Consider the following 15,154-nt stretch of genomic DNA (forward strand, 5'->3'; position numbering starts at 1 on the left):
CAGGTTGATTAGCATACATTCATAAATATCTGCAACTTGGCCAAACCTAATTCAACTTTTTAAACTTAGACCTAAACTCACTCAATACCAGTGCACAGGTACTCTTAGAAAGGAATACCAAGTGACACTTTAATGCCGGCCATAGACGGGTCGAAAATCGGCTGCTTTTTTGGCCGAAAAAAAAAAAAATGGCCAATTTTCGCACTGTTAATTGGTCGGCCGCTTTTCGTTTTTTTTGCACAGTTTATTTAATCGGTCATGTTGGAAAATTTGCGGCCGATTTGGGCGATCACCCAATTTTCCTGGCAATGCTGGGCAAATCGGCCGATCGTTTTACCGTTAAAAAAATCTGTGCATGAGCCGTGATCTGCAAGGTTGCCAGCATTCTTTTTACTGTAAATGCACACACACACGTATATGTATATATATATTTTGTTTCTGAAAGTACAAAATTAAATTGTATTCCTAGAAAAGGTAATGAGGTTCTAAAAAGGTTCTTTAAAATGTTCTGAGGAGGAGGAGGCTGCCTCACAAGCACTTAATTCAGTGCACCATTCCCAGTCCTGGCCTTTGCCTGCCCTGTGACTGCTATGTACTGCACTATGGAACGTACAGGTGTCACTGAACGGCGATTCCGTTCTTTATTCTAAAGATGTAGTTTTAGAGCGTTGTCAGGCTAATTTGTTTACCCCAATCTCTCTGATATTGCAGACTGTCACATCTAGAAGAGGAAATTTTATTCTGCTAAAGTGAATCGATCATAAGAATGGGAGACACCTGAATCCTTCCTACAAACTGGAAGTCCAGTCTGCTATTATATTTTATATGAAAAAGTCTTGTGGTTGCAACAAATGTATCCATTTGTATCCAAATAAAAACATAATGTATTTGTATTGCTGTCACATTGTATGGTGTGCTCCCGTCTGTCAAACTGGTTTCTTGTCCCATTCTTTCGTGAGCATTGGTGGCAGCATCCATGGCGGCAACGACCGATTTTTCGTTTATCGGCTGAATTCGACCAGTCTATGACCTGCTTAAAGTATGCCTGTCATTAGGGAAATATGGGGAATGCCCTTTCTGGTCTCCTGAAAATGCCAGTTGCCTGTTTCTAGCTTCAGCAATCTGCATCATGATTCAGAACCAGCCTGCAAAGGTAAGAGAGAAGAAAAGTCTAATCTTTTGGTTACTGGTCAGCAATCCAGAAAATACTGAAGCCACGGTATCAGAAACCGAGTCAGGCAAATAGCATTTTTCAGAAGGAAATGCCAACAAGGCGAACCCACATGCATTTCTCATAACAGGTTTCTTCTGCTCCATTTTAACACTATCAAAGCAGGTGACTCAATTGCAGTATAATAAAACTGCAGTATGGTATTATTTAAAAACATTAATTATAAAGTAAAAAATATATACATACTGTATACTGAATATAAACAACAATCAGCCATAACTTCATGACCACCCACCTAATATTGAGTAAATCCCCTTTTTGCCACCAAAAAAGCCGTGACCCATCAAGGCATGGACTCTGCTAGACCTCTGAAGTTAAGCTGGGGTTTCTTGTACTAAGTACCAAGTCCTTTAAGTCCCGTAAGTTGCGAGGTAGGGCTTCTATGGATTGGACTTGTTTTTTCAGCACATCCCACACATGTTTAATTGGATTGAGATCTGAAGAATTTGGAGGCCATGCCAACACCCTAAACTTGTTATTGTGTTCCTCAAACCATTCCTGAAGCATTTTTGCAGTGTGGCAGAGTGCATTACCCTGCTGAAAGAGGCCACTGCCATCTGGGAATAACATTCCCATGAAGGGGGGTACTTTGTTAGCAACAAGGTAGGTGGTATGTGTCAAAGTAACATCCACATGAATGGCAGGACCCAAGGTTTCCCAGCAGAACATTGCCCAAAGCATCAAAATGCCTCTACTGGCTTGCCTTCTTTCCATAGTGCATTCTGGTGCCATCTTGTTTGCAGGTAAGAAACCTGGCCATCCACATGATGTAAAAGAAAACGCAATTCATCAGACAAGGCCACCTTCTTCCATTTCTTCGTGGTCCAGTTCGGATATTCACATGTCCATTGTAGGCGCTATTGGCAGTGTCACACGGGTCAACATGAGCACCCTGACTGGTTAGCAGCTATACAGCCCCAGACAGAACATGTGTGATGTCCATTTTTTCTGCTTTCAGGGACAACTTACTGCCCAATATATCCCACCCACTTTCAGATGCCATTGTAAAGTGATAATCAATGGTATTCACTTAACCTGTCAGTAGTCATAAAATTATGGCTGATCGGTACTTTATACATTTAAGAATATAAACAAAATAAGAAAAATATTACAATTTATAAAACATTAAACTCCTGGATAACAAGGATTTTTTCTTTATAATCAAATTCCCACTAAGGGCCCATTCACACTTGAACACACGCTAATCTGGAGTGATTTAGAGTATGGGCAGCAGTCTGCTTTGGGCTTCAGTGACATGTGGCAAGGGGGCAGTGTGATGTGTGTTTTATCACATCACACAGCTCCCTTTTATTTTGTGAACTTTATGTGAAGTGCAAAAAGTGTTGCACTTGATATACGGACTTGATGTAGGACCATCTGGTGAGGTGTGATATTATGTAAACATGCTGCACAATATCTCAAATCTTTGGTATTCTGAGAAACACAATATTCTGCTGTGAACATGACACATATAAAAACTATTGTCTTCTGTGTGTCATGGAACTTACCTGAATTTATACATGAGGAAAGACACAGGTAACTGCACATAGTATAATTGGGTCCTAATATATGATCAAATATGTCAAATATGATATATAATATCAAATATGACTGAAAGCCAGGCCTTCTTGTTCAACATCAGTGCCTGTCCTCACAAATGCACTTCTGCAAGAATGGTCAAACATTCCCATAGACAACAGAAGTCTGATAAGGGTGCCTGCCTCAGTCATTTAACTTTGAAAGGCAAAGTCATTGCTACCCGGTGCTGCTTTAACTACTAATATGAAGCAATGGTCTTAGGGCCAATTTGCACTAGTGATCCTGATGCGGGGGGCAAATTACCAGAGGATACTTATCTGTTCCTATGGCATCTCTCTCTCACTGGTCAAAATGCTGCAGAATCTCAGAATTTTAAATTGCCATTGAGGAAGCAGCAATTTATGGATACGTTGATTGTTTGGTCAGTGAGGAAGTGACATTGTAGGAACAGTAGAGTGTTCTTGCTGCTGTCTTAGCAATCTTGCCACCAGGGGAGTTGTCACCAGTGACAGGACTGCTAGTGTTACTGGGGGTGCACCGAAATTTCGATGACCAAAACGTTTCAGCCAAAAACGCCCCTATCGGTCTATTTCGGTGCAACACTAAGTGTTACATAGACCTAAGGCTACTGAGACAGCTCACCTTTTCCTGAACAATGGACACATATGGTAAGATCATTAGAACATCTTTTTTTCTACACAGAAGCTCCTGTAGCATTACAATCTCTGCAACAAGTGTTTTGCCTCCACTTGTTGGTAATGAATAAATTAGGTTCTTCCTCTGCTTTAGGGAATCCAGAGTCAGACACGTATGCTGCCAGTCTGAAAAAGAAAACAAAAATAGAATACTTTAAATCAAAATATAACACACTAGCTATTCTTTAGAAATATTTAGTATACAATTCACAGATATACATCAAAAGGAGCTAGCTTTGTCTGATTCTCCAGGGATTCTCTTTGGTTTTAAACATTTGTCTCAGGAAATATTCTTGTTGTAAACAAATGGCTGCTGCCATTTGAGAGCCTTTCTTTTCATTTTGTATGGTTATGGACTTTTAAATGATTAATCATTGCCAGCTTTTTAAATTCAAAATCGTAAGTTAAAAACAGTTTAGCAGACTTGGTATGAGAGAAAATATGGTTGAATGCAATCTGTTGACATAGTGACACATATTCTACACTATACTGTAGTTCAGCATCAGAGCCTTTCACCCTACTGACAACTAAGTATATACAAATATTCCATTTTAATCCAAAATGTAGCCACTGCACTCTATATACAAGAAAAGTGCCTGGGTGCACCTTGACAAATAAACTATCATGTATCTAAGATAGCTGAAAAGCACTAACAGGTCTTCACATTGGGTAGAGTCGAAACATTTATTGTTTCAACGTTTCAATGGATCACAGTCCATGTTGGACTATGATCCTTAAAAAAAGTTGACCCCCCCACACTTTTTTTTTTTCATTCTTCCTTCCTTTCTCAGGGTGGAGCTCTCTCCCAGTTTTTTCCCTCCTCCCTTACCACTTCTGTTCTATTCTCTTTTATCCCTCCTAATTGAGATGGGGGTATACTGTTATAATTTTTTTTTTTTAAAGCTCGAAGAGTGTCACCAGAGATTTGATGTTGCTTATTCTACTTTTTCCATGTAAGATCTGCATACAAAAATGCTTAATATGCAGAATATAAGCCTGTATGTTAATTATACAGTATTTTGTCTTGTTGTGTCAGCTTTTGACTTGCTTCTGTCTCTGTATCGGCTATTTATTGTGATGGTGAACCTTTCTGACTAAATGTATAAAAAAAAAAAACAGTTGACACATTAAATGTTTCAACTCTATGTGATGTAAAGGCCTATGAATGCCTTTCAACTATTTTGGATACTCTTTTTATGGTAAAAATGTCAAAAAAAGTTTGACACCTGGGTTTTTACTAATCCCCCAACCCTTAGGATCTTCCTTTCTACTGCTTGTGACTCTTTTTCAGTTGTTTACTAATTACTGGTAAAAAGCCTATTGATTACACAGCTTAATAGTTCAAACTAAAATGTACATACACAAGTGACTCATGCCTTACTGGAAAACTCAATCCAAAGTGTCAAATCAGTTGGCGCATGACTTGTAAAATAAATGACAGAGCTAGAGACAAAAAACTATTATAGTTTCCCTGTAATACTGCTGCCATGCAAAATTGTGTTCAGCAGGGGCATACGTGATGAAGAGCAAAGGATCAGAACTGTTTTCAGTAATTATCAGGAATCAGAAGCCCTACCAGATAATCACCTTAAAAAGATAATTTTCTTGGTAGGAGAGGCTGTAGTTTATATAATAAACCTTTTTAATGTCCATTAAAAATGTGAGAAAACATCCCAAAAAAGTTCATAAATCCTTCTCCAATTTCTGTAAAAAATCTCCGTATGACTCCAATAATTGCCGTGCACTTCAAAACAAAGAAAACACAATAGTGCATTATCCTCAAAAAATTTGAAATACCTAAATAACTACCCACATAATTCCTCATTGTTTTTGTGCACCAAAACACACAAATCGTGAACACACTTGTGATAGTGAAACTCTGTGTAATATTTATATATACACTTCTCCGTGAACATTCAGTGTACACTTCTAAGTGGCTGAATCACATACCCTTATCCTAATGCAAAAATATGCAAGCCTTATATGAATATAGGAATCCAGAGAGGGATATACATCAACTAGATCCACATGGATGCCTTCAGATCCCTTAGAATGCTCACTTCATTACTTCCACCTTCTTATGCTCCATAGTAACCATAGAGGGAAAGAACAAAGCCATATAGTGCAATATGTATGAAGGTATAAAGATCCACGCTTTAATAAAATCTGTTTACATATAAACCATATCAAATTCACATTAAAATCCCCTGACTCCAACCTCAAGCAGCTTCCAGGAATGCCAGACTGTGTTTACCACACTAAAGATGGGCGCTCCACTACTTCCGGTCTTTCAGGCAACGTCCCTTGATGCGTTTCATCACTTCCTTGAATTCCTCATAAGGGGAATGCTGCTTTATATTACCCTAATACAGCTTTTTACATTCTGCTGTATACTGTTACATTCTTTACTGTTGTGTGAAAACTGGTCTTAAAGTGATCCTTTTTACCCTCTTCACGCCGGCCGAACGCAATTGTGCGGCCTCCCGGCATCTGGGCCTATACACCGAGCGGCCGCACATTTGCGTTCTATTAAAAAAAAAACATGTGCTAAGAGCACGCACCCTGCGCACTCCCAGCACACATGTCCAGTACTCATGGAAAGGTCCCGATCTCCGCTTTCGATCAGGACCTTTCCCGAGCATGTGATGCCGTAACGGCATGTCACAGCGGTCACATGACCCTAAACCCCGCCTCCCGGCTTCTGAAACCCTTTAAGGGCCGGGAGGCGCTGGTGCGAAGGGGTTAATTTTGATAACATGACACAGATACTTCCCTGCAATGTTAATAATTACCTGTCCTGCTGCTTGCGCCACTAAACTCTACAAGGTTGAAGACGAAAAACTTGCTAAAACCTTTTTAGCATAAACCAAACTTCCACGTGTGTTGGATGCCTGGTCCTCTTCTGTGCACTGTGATTCTATCGGCTGGAAACCACAGAGAGAGGGATGCCAACATTTAGCACTCCAGGAAGTGCTGAATACAGAAGCCCTATGAACCAACTTATCTCTTTAGCCCATGAAGAGTGGCATGGACAGAGGGACAGGTATTTCTTACTTTGCAGAGTAGTACTTGGTTCAGTTTTTTTAAATTGGTGACAAAATCGCTTGAACAAATAAAATTCATAGTGGTTCTGTGTGCAGTATCCCCCCCAGCCCCCCTAATACACATCTAAACCCCCTCGATCCAGCGATGTGCACTGGAGTCTCGGCTATCCCGGGACTCCCTCTTCTCATTGGCTGAGACAGAAGCAAATAGCTATTGGCTCCCGCTGCTGTCAATCACAGCATGAGAGCCAATGAAAAGAGAGAGGGTGGGGCCGAGCCACGGCTCCGTGTGTGAATGGACACACAGAGCAGCGGGTGCCCCCATAGCAAGCTGCTTGCTGTGGGGGCACCCGACAGGAGGGAGGAGTCAGGAGAACCTGTAGGGGACCCTAGATAAGGAGGATCCTGGCTGCTCTGTGCAAAACGATTACACAGAGCAGGTAAATATAGACATGTTTGTTTTTTATTAAAAAAACAAAAAAAAAATTTATATATATATATATATATATATATATATATATATATATATATATATATATATATATATAGAATCACTTAATGATAAAGCTTTGGTATTCATGTTTACATTAGAAAGTTGTAAGGCTGCCAATCACTGATGAGTGAGCTGCTATCAATCTGTCTACATCCAGATTACGTCGGGAAAGAATTGCTCCACAGTGCCTGCTTCTAAGGAAATCAGTGAGCGCTTGTGTTAAAGCTAATTTGCTGCTCCTTAAAAATATGCAAATATTTGAATACCCATTGTCTGTATACCTGTCAATCTCCAAAGTGAATCTCCATTGATTCACTTTTCTCTAGAAATCAAGCATTATTTCGGTGACCCAGTTTATAGTGTAATAATTCATAAACTCAAGGTAGAGGTCACAATTTTCAGAATTAAACAGCCAAAAGAAAACTGAATTTACCATAAAGTCTTTTAATTCCTCTGAGCTCCTCAATAAGGTCGGCAACTTTGCTGGGCAAGCCATAGAAAGGTCCCAAATCTATGTTGGAAGAAATTTCTACAGTCTTTTTGGCAACATCAAGTTCTTCTAAAAGAATAGTTTCCTTTATTTGCTTAGTCCTCAAAACTTGTGGAGTTTGGACTTTAGCGTTCCCAGTTAATGTATTTTTAAGACTGTCCCTTAAACTCTTTCTTTTTTGATCCTTTTGGGGTAAGATGGATGTTTTTTTGGTGTCTGCATCATCACCTTTGTTAAGGTGATCTAAAGCATCAGTAGACAAGTCATTATCATATATGGATTGCTTCATTGCGGACATTTCTGGATCTACATTTTGATTTACATTTTCACAATGAAGAAGCTGTGAGCAAGGAAGATCATCTGAAAAATCCTCTGTAAGTTCTTCTGATTCATCTTTCAGTTTTAGAGGCAACGTCCTTTGCTTTATTTGCTGTGGTAGTGGTTGATCACCTGGCAGTTTAAAACTTGCATTTGGTGTTGAAGTATGACTAATTGTGTCCAGTTTGATGTCTGCAGAAGTGCAGGGGAAAGTACTTGCAGTCTCCTGCTTACATTTTTCCTCCAAATCTTCCACCTGTGCCAGCAAAGATGGATCTTCAGCAAAGCTGTCATATTCCCCAAACATGTCATCATCACTGCCGCAATCCTACAAAGAAATAGTAGAGATTTAAGGATAATCAATTTTTCTCATAACCATTAGCTTTAATCCAGCATTATATAGAAAAAGGTTAAAAACAAACTTATAAAACTGCACAAACTAAACAAGTGTAATTGAAAAAAAGTTACTGCATGAAACAATATCTTGAGCTTCGTGCCATAAAAAAGTAATATCCTGAAATCAAACAAATAGAATACACAACTGTAAAAATATCACAGCATTACACACATGCCATTACTATTAGAGGTCACGCACCTGACTGCTTGAATACATGTTACTTTCTTCTTTGTGGTCTTTGTGTCTATAGCCCACAGTATGACAAAGAGATGCTATTTCCACATCTTCTCTGCTACTGCTGGGCCTCTTGTTAGCTGGAGTAAGGAGACTATTTCCTGAGGATAAACTCCTTTTCCGGACTGGTACACGCCTCTGAACCCTTAGTCCATCACTTTCCGTCATCCTAAAAGGATGATTTCCATACTAAATAAATACTTTCTGATTGCAAATTCATTTTGAAAAAAAAAATACCCAAAAAAAACACCACTATACATTAAGGTGATAGTAATCCAGAAGTAATATCTCCATCAGTGTGCTTTGAGTACATCAATTCATGTATAAGCAACACAGTGTTTTAAGATGCCAGAACACATTAATTTCCAAGTATTAGAATTCATGGAGATCAAGTAATATAATGTATCACTGTTCTTCCACTTTATTTAACTTGTATCCATTTCTAAAAGCACTAGGATCACACCCTGAAAAGAAAATAGAAACATTTTTAATTGTCAATAAAAATATCAAACAAATAGCAGATGGTCACAACCTAAGTGGAATAATGGCAATACTAAATAAAGTACACATTGAGAATGTGTTCAAGTATGAATAGATGTTTTATCCAGTAGAGTACAAATTCTGTAAGCCCTGGTTCACACTGATGCGAACTGACATGCGATTTGACAAATCGCATTCAATGACCGGCAATGGAACTGTTCTAATAGGTGCGACTCTGACTTAGTTCCTGCACTATGTTTGTCGATTTGGGGCAAAACCTGCATAGACATCTTTGCATGAGGTCACACAGATATCTATCAAGGAGCACCCCAAGTCACATCGCCATCTGTGAAGTTGCACGATTTCAAAGTTGGATCGAGTGTGAACCGGGGCTTAGTCTATTCTTTTCATATCTATGTTTATTATTTCACTCTTTAGCAAAGCACATTGAACTAATAATAGCCTTCATGACAGAGAAATTAAAAAGACAAAACACAAAGGTCTCATGACTCTGGAGACTGGTAGTCTATTCTTAACATGGGCACACAAGCATGCAGACTTGGGAACTCAAGTGGTCAGGTCTCAGCAATATTTGTCACACTTAGATCAAACAAATTTTAATATTACACAAAGATAACCTGAGTAAATACAAAATGTCGTTTTTAAATGATGATTTCATTAATTAAGGGGAAAAAAAGCTGTCCAAACCTGCCTGGCCCTATGTAAAAAGTAAATCTCCCCTTTACTAAAACATGAATGTTATTAACTACATTTTTGGAAAGCCAAGTTAAATTTTACTTGCCCCACCCAAGCCTGATTACTACCAGACCTGTTGAATCAAGAAATCACTTAAATAGAAGCTCTCTGACAAAGTGAAGCATGCTAAAAATCTCAAAAAGCAACACATTATGATGCGAACTAAAGAAATTTAAAAGCAGATGAGCAACAAAGTAATTGACATGTATCGATCTGGAAAGGGTTACAAAGCCACAGAATTTCATAAAAAGAACATCATACTAACAGTCAAACATGGTGGTAGTAGTAATAGTCTGGGGCTACTTTGCAGCTTCAGGACCTGGATGACTCGCAATAATTGATGGAACCACTATTTCTACACTCTACCATAAAATCCTGAAGGAGAATATCTGGACATCAGTTCCTGACCTCAAGCGCACTTGGGTTATGCAGCAGGACAATGATCCAAAACACACCAGCAAGTCCACGTCTGAACGGCTCAAAAAAACAAACAAATTTAAGGTTTTCAAGTGGCCTGGTCAAAGTCCGGACTTAAAGCTGATTGAGATGCTGTGGCATGACCTTAAACAGGTAATTCATGCTTGAAAACCCTCCAATGTGGCTGAATTAAAACACTTTTGCAAAGAAGAGGGAGCCAAAATTTCTCCACAGCAATGTGAAAGACTCATTGCCAGTTATTGCAAACTTTTAATTGCAGTTGTTGCCGCCAAGGATGGCACAACCAATTATTAGGTTTAGGGGCAATTACCTTTTCACATAGGGATAAGCAGGTTTGGACAGCTTTTTTTCCCTTAATAAATGAAATCATCATTTAACCACTTGCCTACAGGGCACTTATAACCCCTTCCTGCCCAGGCCAATTTCCAGCTTTCAGCACTGTCACACTTTGAATGGCAATTGCGCGGTCATGCAACACTGTACCCATATGAAATTTGTATAATTTTTTTTGTGAAAGATAGAGCTTTATTTTGGTGGTATTTAATCACCTCTGGGTTTTTTATTTTTTCTTAAACAAACCAAAAACCACTGAAAATTTTGAAAAAAAAACAAAACGTTTTTTCTTCGTTTTTGTTATAAAATTTTGTAAATAAGTGATTTTTCTCCTTCACTGATGTGCGCTAAAGAGGCTGCAGTGATGGGCACTGATAGGCTGCACTGACTGACACTGATAGGCGGCACTGACTGGCAGTGATTGGCAGCACTGATAGGTAACACTGACTGGCATTGATAGGTGGCACTGACTGGCTCTGATGGGTGACACTGAAAGGCAGCTCAGATGGGCACTGATATGTGGCATTGATGTGGCACTGATGGGCACTGGCAGGTGGCATGGATGAGCACTGATGGGCACTGACAGGTAGCACTGCTGGGGCTACACAGATCATCGGGGCACACTGATCATCAGTGCCCTGATGATCAGTGCACATGTCCCCTCTGAGGGATGCCGATTACCGGCTCTGCTCTCCTCTCGAGCTGTTAGCGTGACAGCACGTGAGGAGAGAAATGCCGATAACCGGCATTTCCCTATTTACATGTGATCAGTTGTGATTAGACACAGCTGATCACATGACCGAGCCGACATCTTTGGCTCTTTCCATTGATCGGTGATCCGCTGCGCACTCCTGGAGCCGTGCTTGCGCGGTTAGAATGGTAGGACATCATATGACGTCCTCCCAGAACGAGAAAACCACCTTGCGCCCGTCATTGTACTATGTGGCAGGTGGGAGGTGGATAAAAACTGCATTTTGTATTCACTCAGATTATAGTTGTGTAATATTAAAATTTTTTGATCATCTGAATCATTTAAGTGTGACAAAATAAAAAAAAACATGAAGGGGACAAATACTTTGATATAAAAATAAGAGGGCAACATAAATCTAGAATGATATTTGATACTGTAAACTAACTCATCAATATCTGGTTCGATGGATGTAATAGCAATTCTCAAGGTGTTCATCAGATGTTTTGGTTCTAATTTTGCCCTTCATGTGCTTCATCCTTAAAAATGGTTTCTCACAAATATAAATGCTGCCGCAAACTGATGACATGAATACAGCGTGATTGTGAAAAATTGGATATTTTTCTTTCAGAAGATAAAACTAGAGCGATAATGTCAAAGTTTTCTTCAGCCACGTGTTTGCTAAGTGTAAATAAATACAAAAAAAAAAAAATCAACATTGTTAAGTTTACGATTTTGTGTTTGGCCACATTCGTAGCAATCTTGGGCCACATGCGACCCGTGGGCCGAAAGTTGGATACCCCTGCTCTACAGTATCTACCAAACACTGTAGGTGTATTTATACAAAACAATTTGCATAGCAATTCATCAAGCAAAACTGCTTGTACACTTGTTATGTGCAGATTTTGAATTGAATGTTCTCTTATACAGGCTAAGGTGTCCTTTTATGAAACAGAGATCAGTGGCAATCCTAAGGATCGTTGCTGACCTCAGATCATTAGTGGTTTAGGAAACAGAGATGATCAGCGGAGAATGTTCTCCACTGATTATCTCAGCACACAGATGGTCAGTATATGAAGGAGCGATGTCATCCATTCACTGGCAATCTGTGTTCTCCCTCCAGCCCAGAGGTGGAGAATTGGGAGAACCGCAAACGACGCAGCGATAATTTAAAGCTGCTTAGTAAACGGTGTTTGACTGATCTCTTACTGTAATCTCGCGAGATTACAGTAACAGCAGCCGTTTTCTAGTGTTCAAAGCGTTTGTAGATCGCTTCTCTACTCATTAGGAGAAGAGACCTACACCGCTTCATAAAAAGGCATTCAGAGGAGAACTGTCTCCTCTGAGAATGCCGGAGAACTGAGCAGCGGTCATTTACCACTGTATGATAAAAGGACACCTAAAAGTTATTAGTTCATGAAAAATAAAGTGGTTCATGGAAATACTACATTATTACCACTGGATGGAGCTAGAAAAAAAAATATTTATTTCATATTATTCTCAGCTCCATCTAGTGGCCATAATGTGGTATTTTTGCAAACCAAACTGTTTTAATAAAATAAATAACATTCAACTTTTATAGGAAATATTATACAGAAGATTTCAACACCTGCCAATCACCTCTAAATGGCCAGGGTTGAAAGGATCTGCTGAGAACAGTACACACGTTTGCTGTGGAGTGTGTTGGTGAGCACTGACCTGAACGTTGCATGCAACATTTAGACAGCACTTGACCACTCAATTTCTTCTGGGAGAATGAATGAACCATGGCGCAAAAGAGGATAAAATATTTAGGTAGCTGAAAGCTCCCCTGCACCCATCACCTGTATTAACTTACCTATAATGTTCTCCTAGACCTCTGATGACACACCAATCACTGCCATCGCCCAGCATAACCAAGTCCACCTGAATGGAGAGAGGGAGAGGAAATGAGTGTCACTAGCAATAAAAAAAAAATCAAAGATGCGTTTGTTCTTTTGGCTCTTAAGGATCACGCAAAATTTATATTGACATAAGCATCCTGCTCCAATTTCTTGCTGGCCCTGCTTAACAGTGAACAACCATCTAGCGGAACCAACTGAAATCAATGGGATTGCTCAGTCTGAAAATCAGCGCAGTAAAATTCTACACAAACAAGGATGTTTGGCTCCATATATCCTTTCTGATTCAATCCATTTTTATTTACTAATTTCCTAGGTAAGCTAGAATAACAGAGTTGTCCACAAAGGAGCGTTGCATCAGTGTACAAATGCAGCATAACGATCGTGGTATACACAGGAATGAAATGAAACAGTTAGTTGTCTGGGTTCTAAATGGGGGATTATGAACTTCCCAATCTTTGGGATAGGGAAAACAGGGAATGGGGGTCAAGAGGAAGAGAAGGGGAGGGAGGGATGTTAGGAAGAAAGAGCTGGTGGGGAAGGGACAAGGTGTTCCTCCAGGGGCCAAGGGCTGAAATAGAATCATCTACTATAGAAAGCTAAGACTAAAGGGGATGAAAAAGGGAAGGGAATAATTATGCCTTGAAAAAACAAATTTCCAACAATGAATGTGATTTCCATTCAGGAAAGTCCATTCATTCCAAAAACAAATTCAATTTTACATTTCTTTCAAAACAACATTCATCAAGGCATCAAAAGTACTGAAGAGAAATTTTGTATGAATGTTCAAACGGACTTTTGTTTTTTTCACAAATCTACCAGTGTATGGCCAGCTTTAAATAGTGTGAATGAGCCCAAGGTGTAAAGGTGAGGTGGATGGAGGACTGGGACAGCTTTAGATAGAGCCTAAGGTGTAAAGGTGAGGTGGATGGAGGACTGGGATTTTGTATTCTGACAGCCGAGAGACTCCACTGACAGAATACATAGATCAGCAGCTACAACCGCTGATCGAGGAATGTTTCACTGATGGGTTACACTGAAAGGCAGCTCAGATGGGCACTGATATGTGGCATTGATGTGCACTGGTATGCACGGATATGTGGCATTGATGTGGCACTGATGGGCACTGGCACGTGGCACTGATGGGCATTGACACTGATGAGCACTGACAGGTGGCACTTCTGGGGCCACACTGATCATCAGGGCACACTGATCATCAGTGTACATGTCCCCTCCGCGAAAAGCTGATTACTGGCTCTCCTCTCCTCTCGAGCTGTCAGCTCGAGAGGAGAGAAATGCCGATAACCGGCATTTCCGTGTTTACATGTGATCAGCTGTGATTGGACACAGTTGATCACATGACCGACCCGAAATCTTCGGCTCTTTCCGTGATCCGCTGTGTGCGAGGGACACAGCGGACCGGCGATCGCCGCGCTGCGCACACTCTGTGCCGCGCATGCGCAGTGAGAATGGTAGGACGTCATTTGATGTCCTATCAGAACGAGAGAACCACCTTGTGCCCATCATTGTACTATAGGGCGGGCGGAAGGTGGTTAAAGTAGACTACATAGAACGAACTAAACATTTTGCACATGCATGCTTTACATTCATAAGACTGTCACCCAACTGTCCTGCTGTGTGGTGCTGAGCAGTGTGGCTGGAGAATGAGGGGTCATGATTTATGTTGAAGCGGGGGAGTACACATTCAACATGTACAGGCCTAGTGTACCCACCCACATTCAATGCAATTCCCAGAGTTTGATGGGAATTGTAGTTTCCTTTTACTGTAGAGAGAAACGGGAGGACAGGATGTAATTCCTGCTGTTACACCTCCTCCTTGGCAGAGCAGATGCTGTTATTTTTTTTAATTACAGAGATGACTTCCTGAAAATTCATTTAGACTTTTCTCTTCAATGGTAAGGTATTTTGCGTAGGGGGGTGTACTAATGGGCAATTTTTTTTGCCTACCCCGCAGTTTTCCTTTAAGATAAAAAACCTTCAGCCTTTACAACCACTTCAAAATATCACTAAAGGCAAGTTTAGAACCCCTGTCAACTTTTTGTGCCATCTGTGTTTCATTGGGGAGAGTCCCCTTCACTTCCTGTCCCCCTGCCAAACCAGGAAGTGAGAGGAAATCC

The 15,154-nt window shown here is 40.2% G+C and overlaps 1 protein-coding gene across 1 annotated transcript in view; it reads right to left on the reverse strand.

The window, feature by feature from the left end:
- HELQ (helicase, POLQ like) overlaps positions 1 to 15,154 on the reverse strand; it is a 75,208-nt gene that overhangs the window by 59,057 nt on the left and 997 nt on the right. The window contains exons 2-5 of the mRNA XM_089670527.1: positions 12,974 to 13,041; positions 8,406 to 8,905; positions 7,436 to 8,138; positions 3,413 to 3,591 (exon numbers count right to left, since the gene is read on the reverse strand). Coding sequence (XP_089526653.1) covers positions 3,413 to 3,591; positions 7,436 to 8,138; positions 8,406 to 8,609 — 1,086 coding nt within the window. The 5' untranslated portion in view covers positions 8,610 to 8,905; positions 12,974 to 13,041. The remainder of the gene's footprint in view (positions 1 to 3,412; positions 3,592 to 7,435; positions 8,139 to 8,405; positions 8,906 to 12,973; positions 13,042 to 15,154) is intronic.

Source organism: Staurois parvus, unplaced genomic scaffold (assembly GCF_062004578.1).
Source record: "Staurois parvus isolate SC_StPar_1 unplaced genomic scaffold, SC_StPar_1.0 ptg000091l, whole genome shotgun sequence".
Lineage (NCBI taxonomy): Eukaryota > Metazoa > Chordata > Amphibia > Anura > Ranidae > Staurois > Staurois parvus.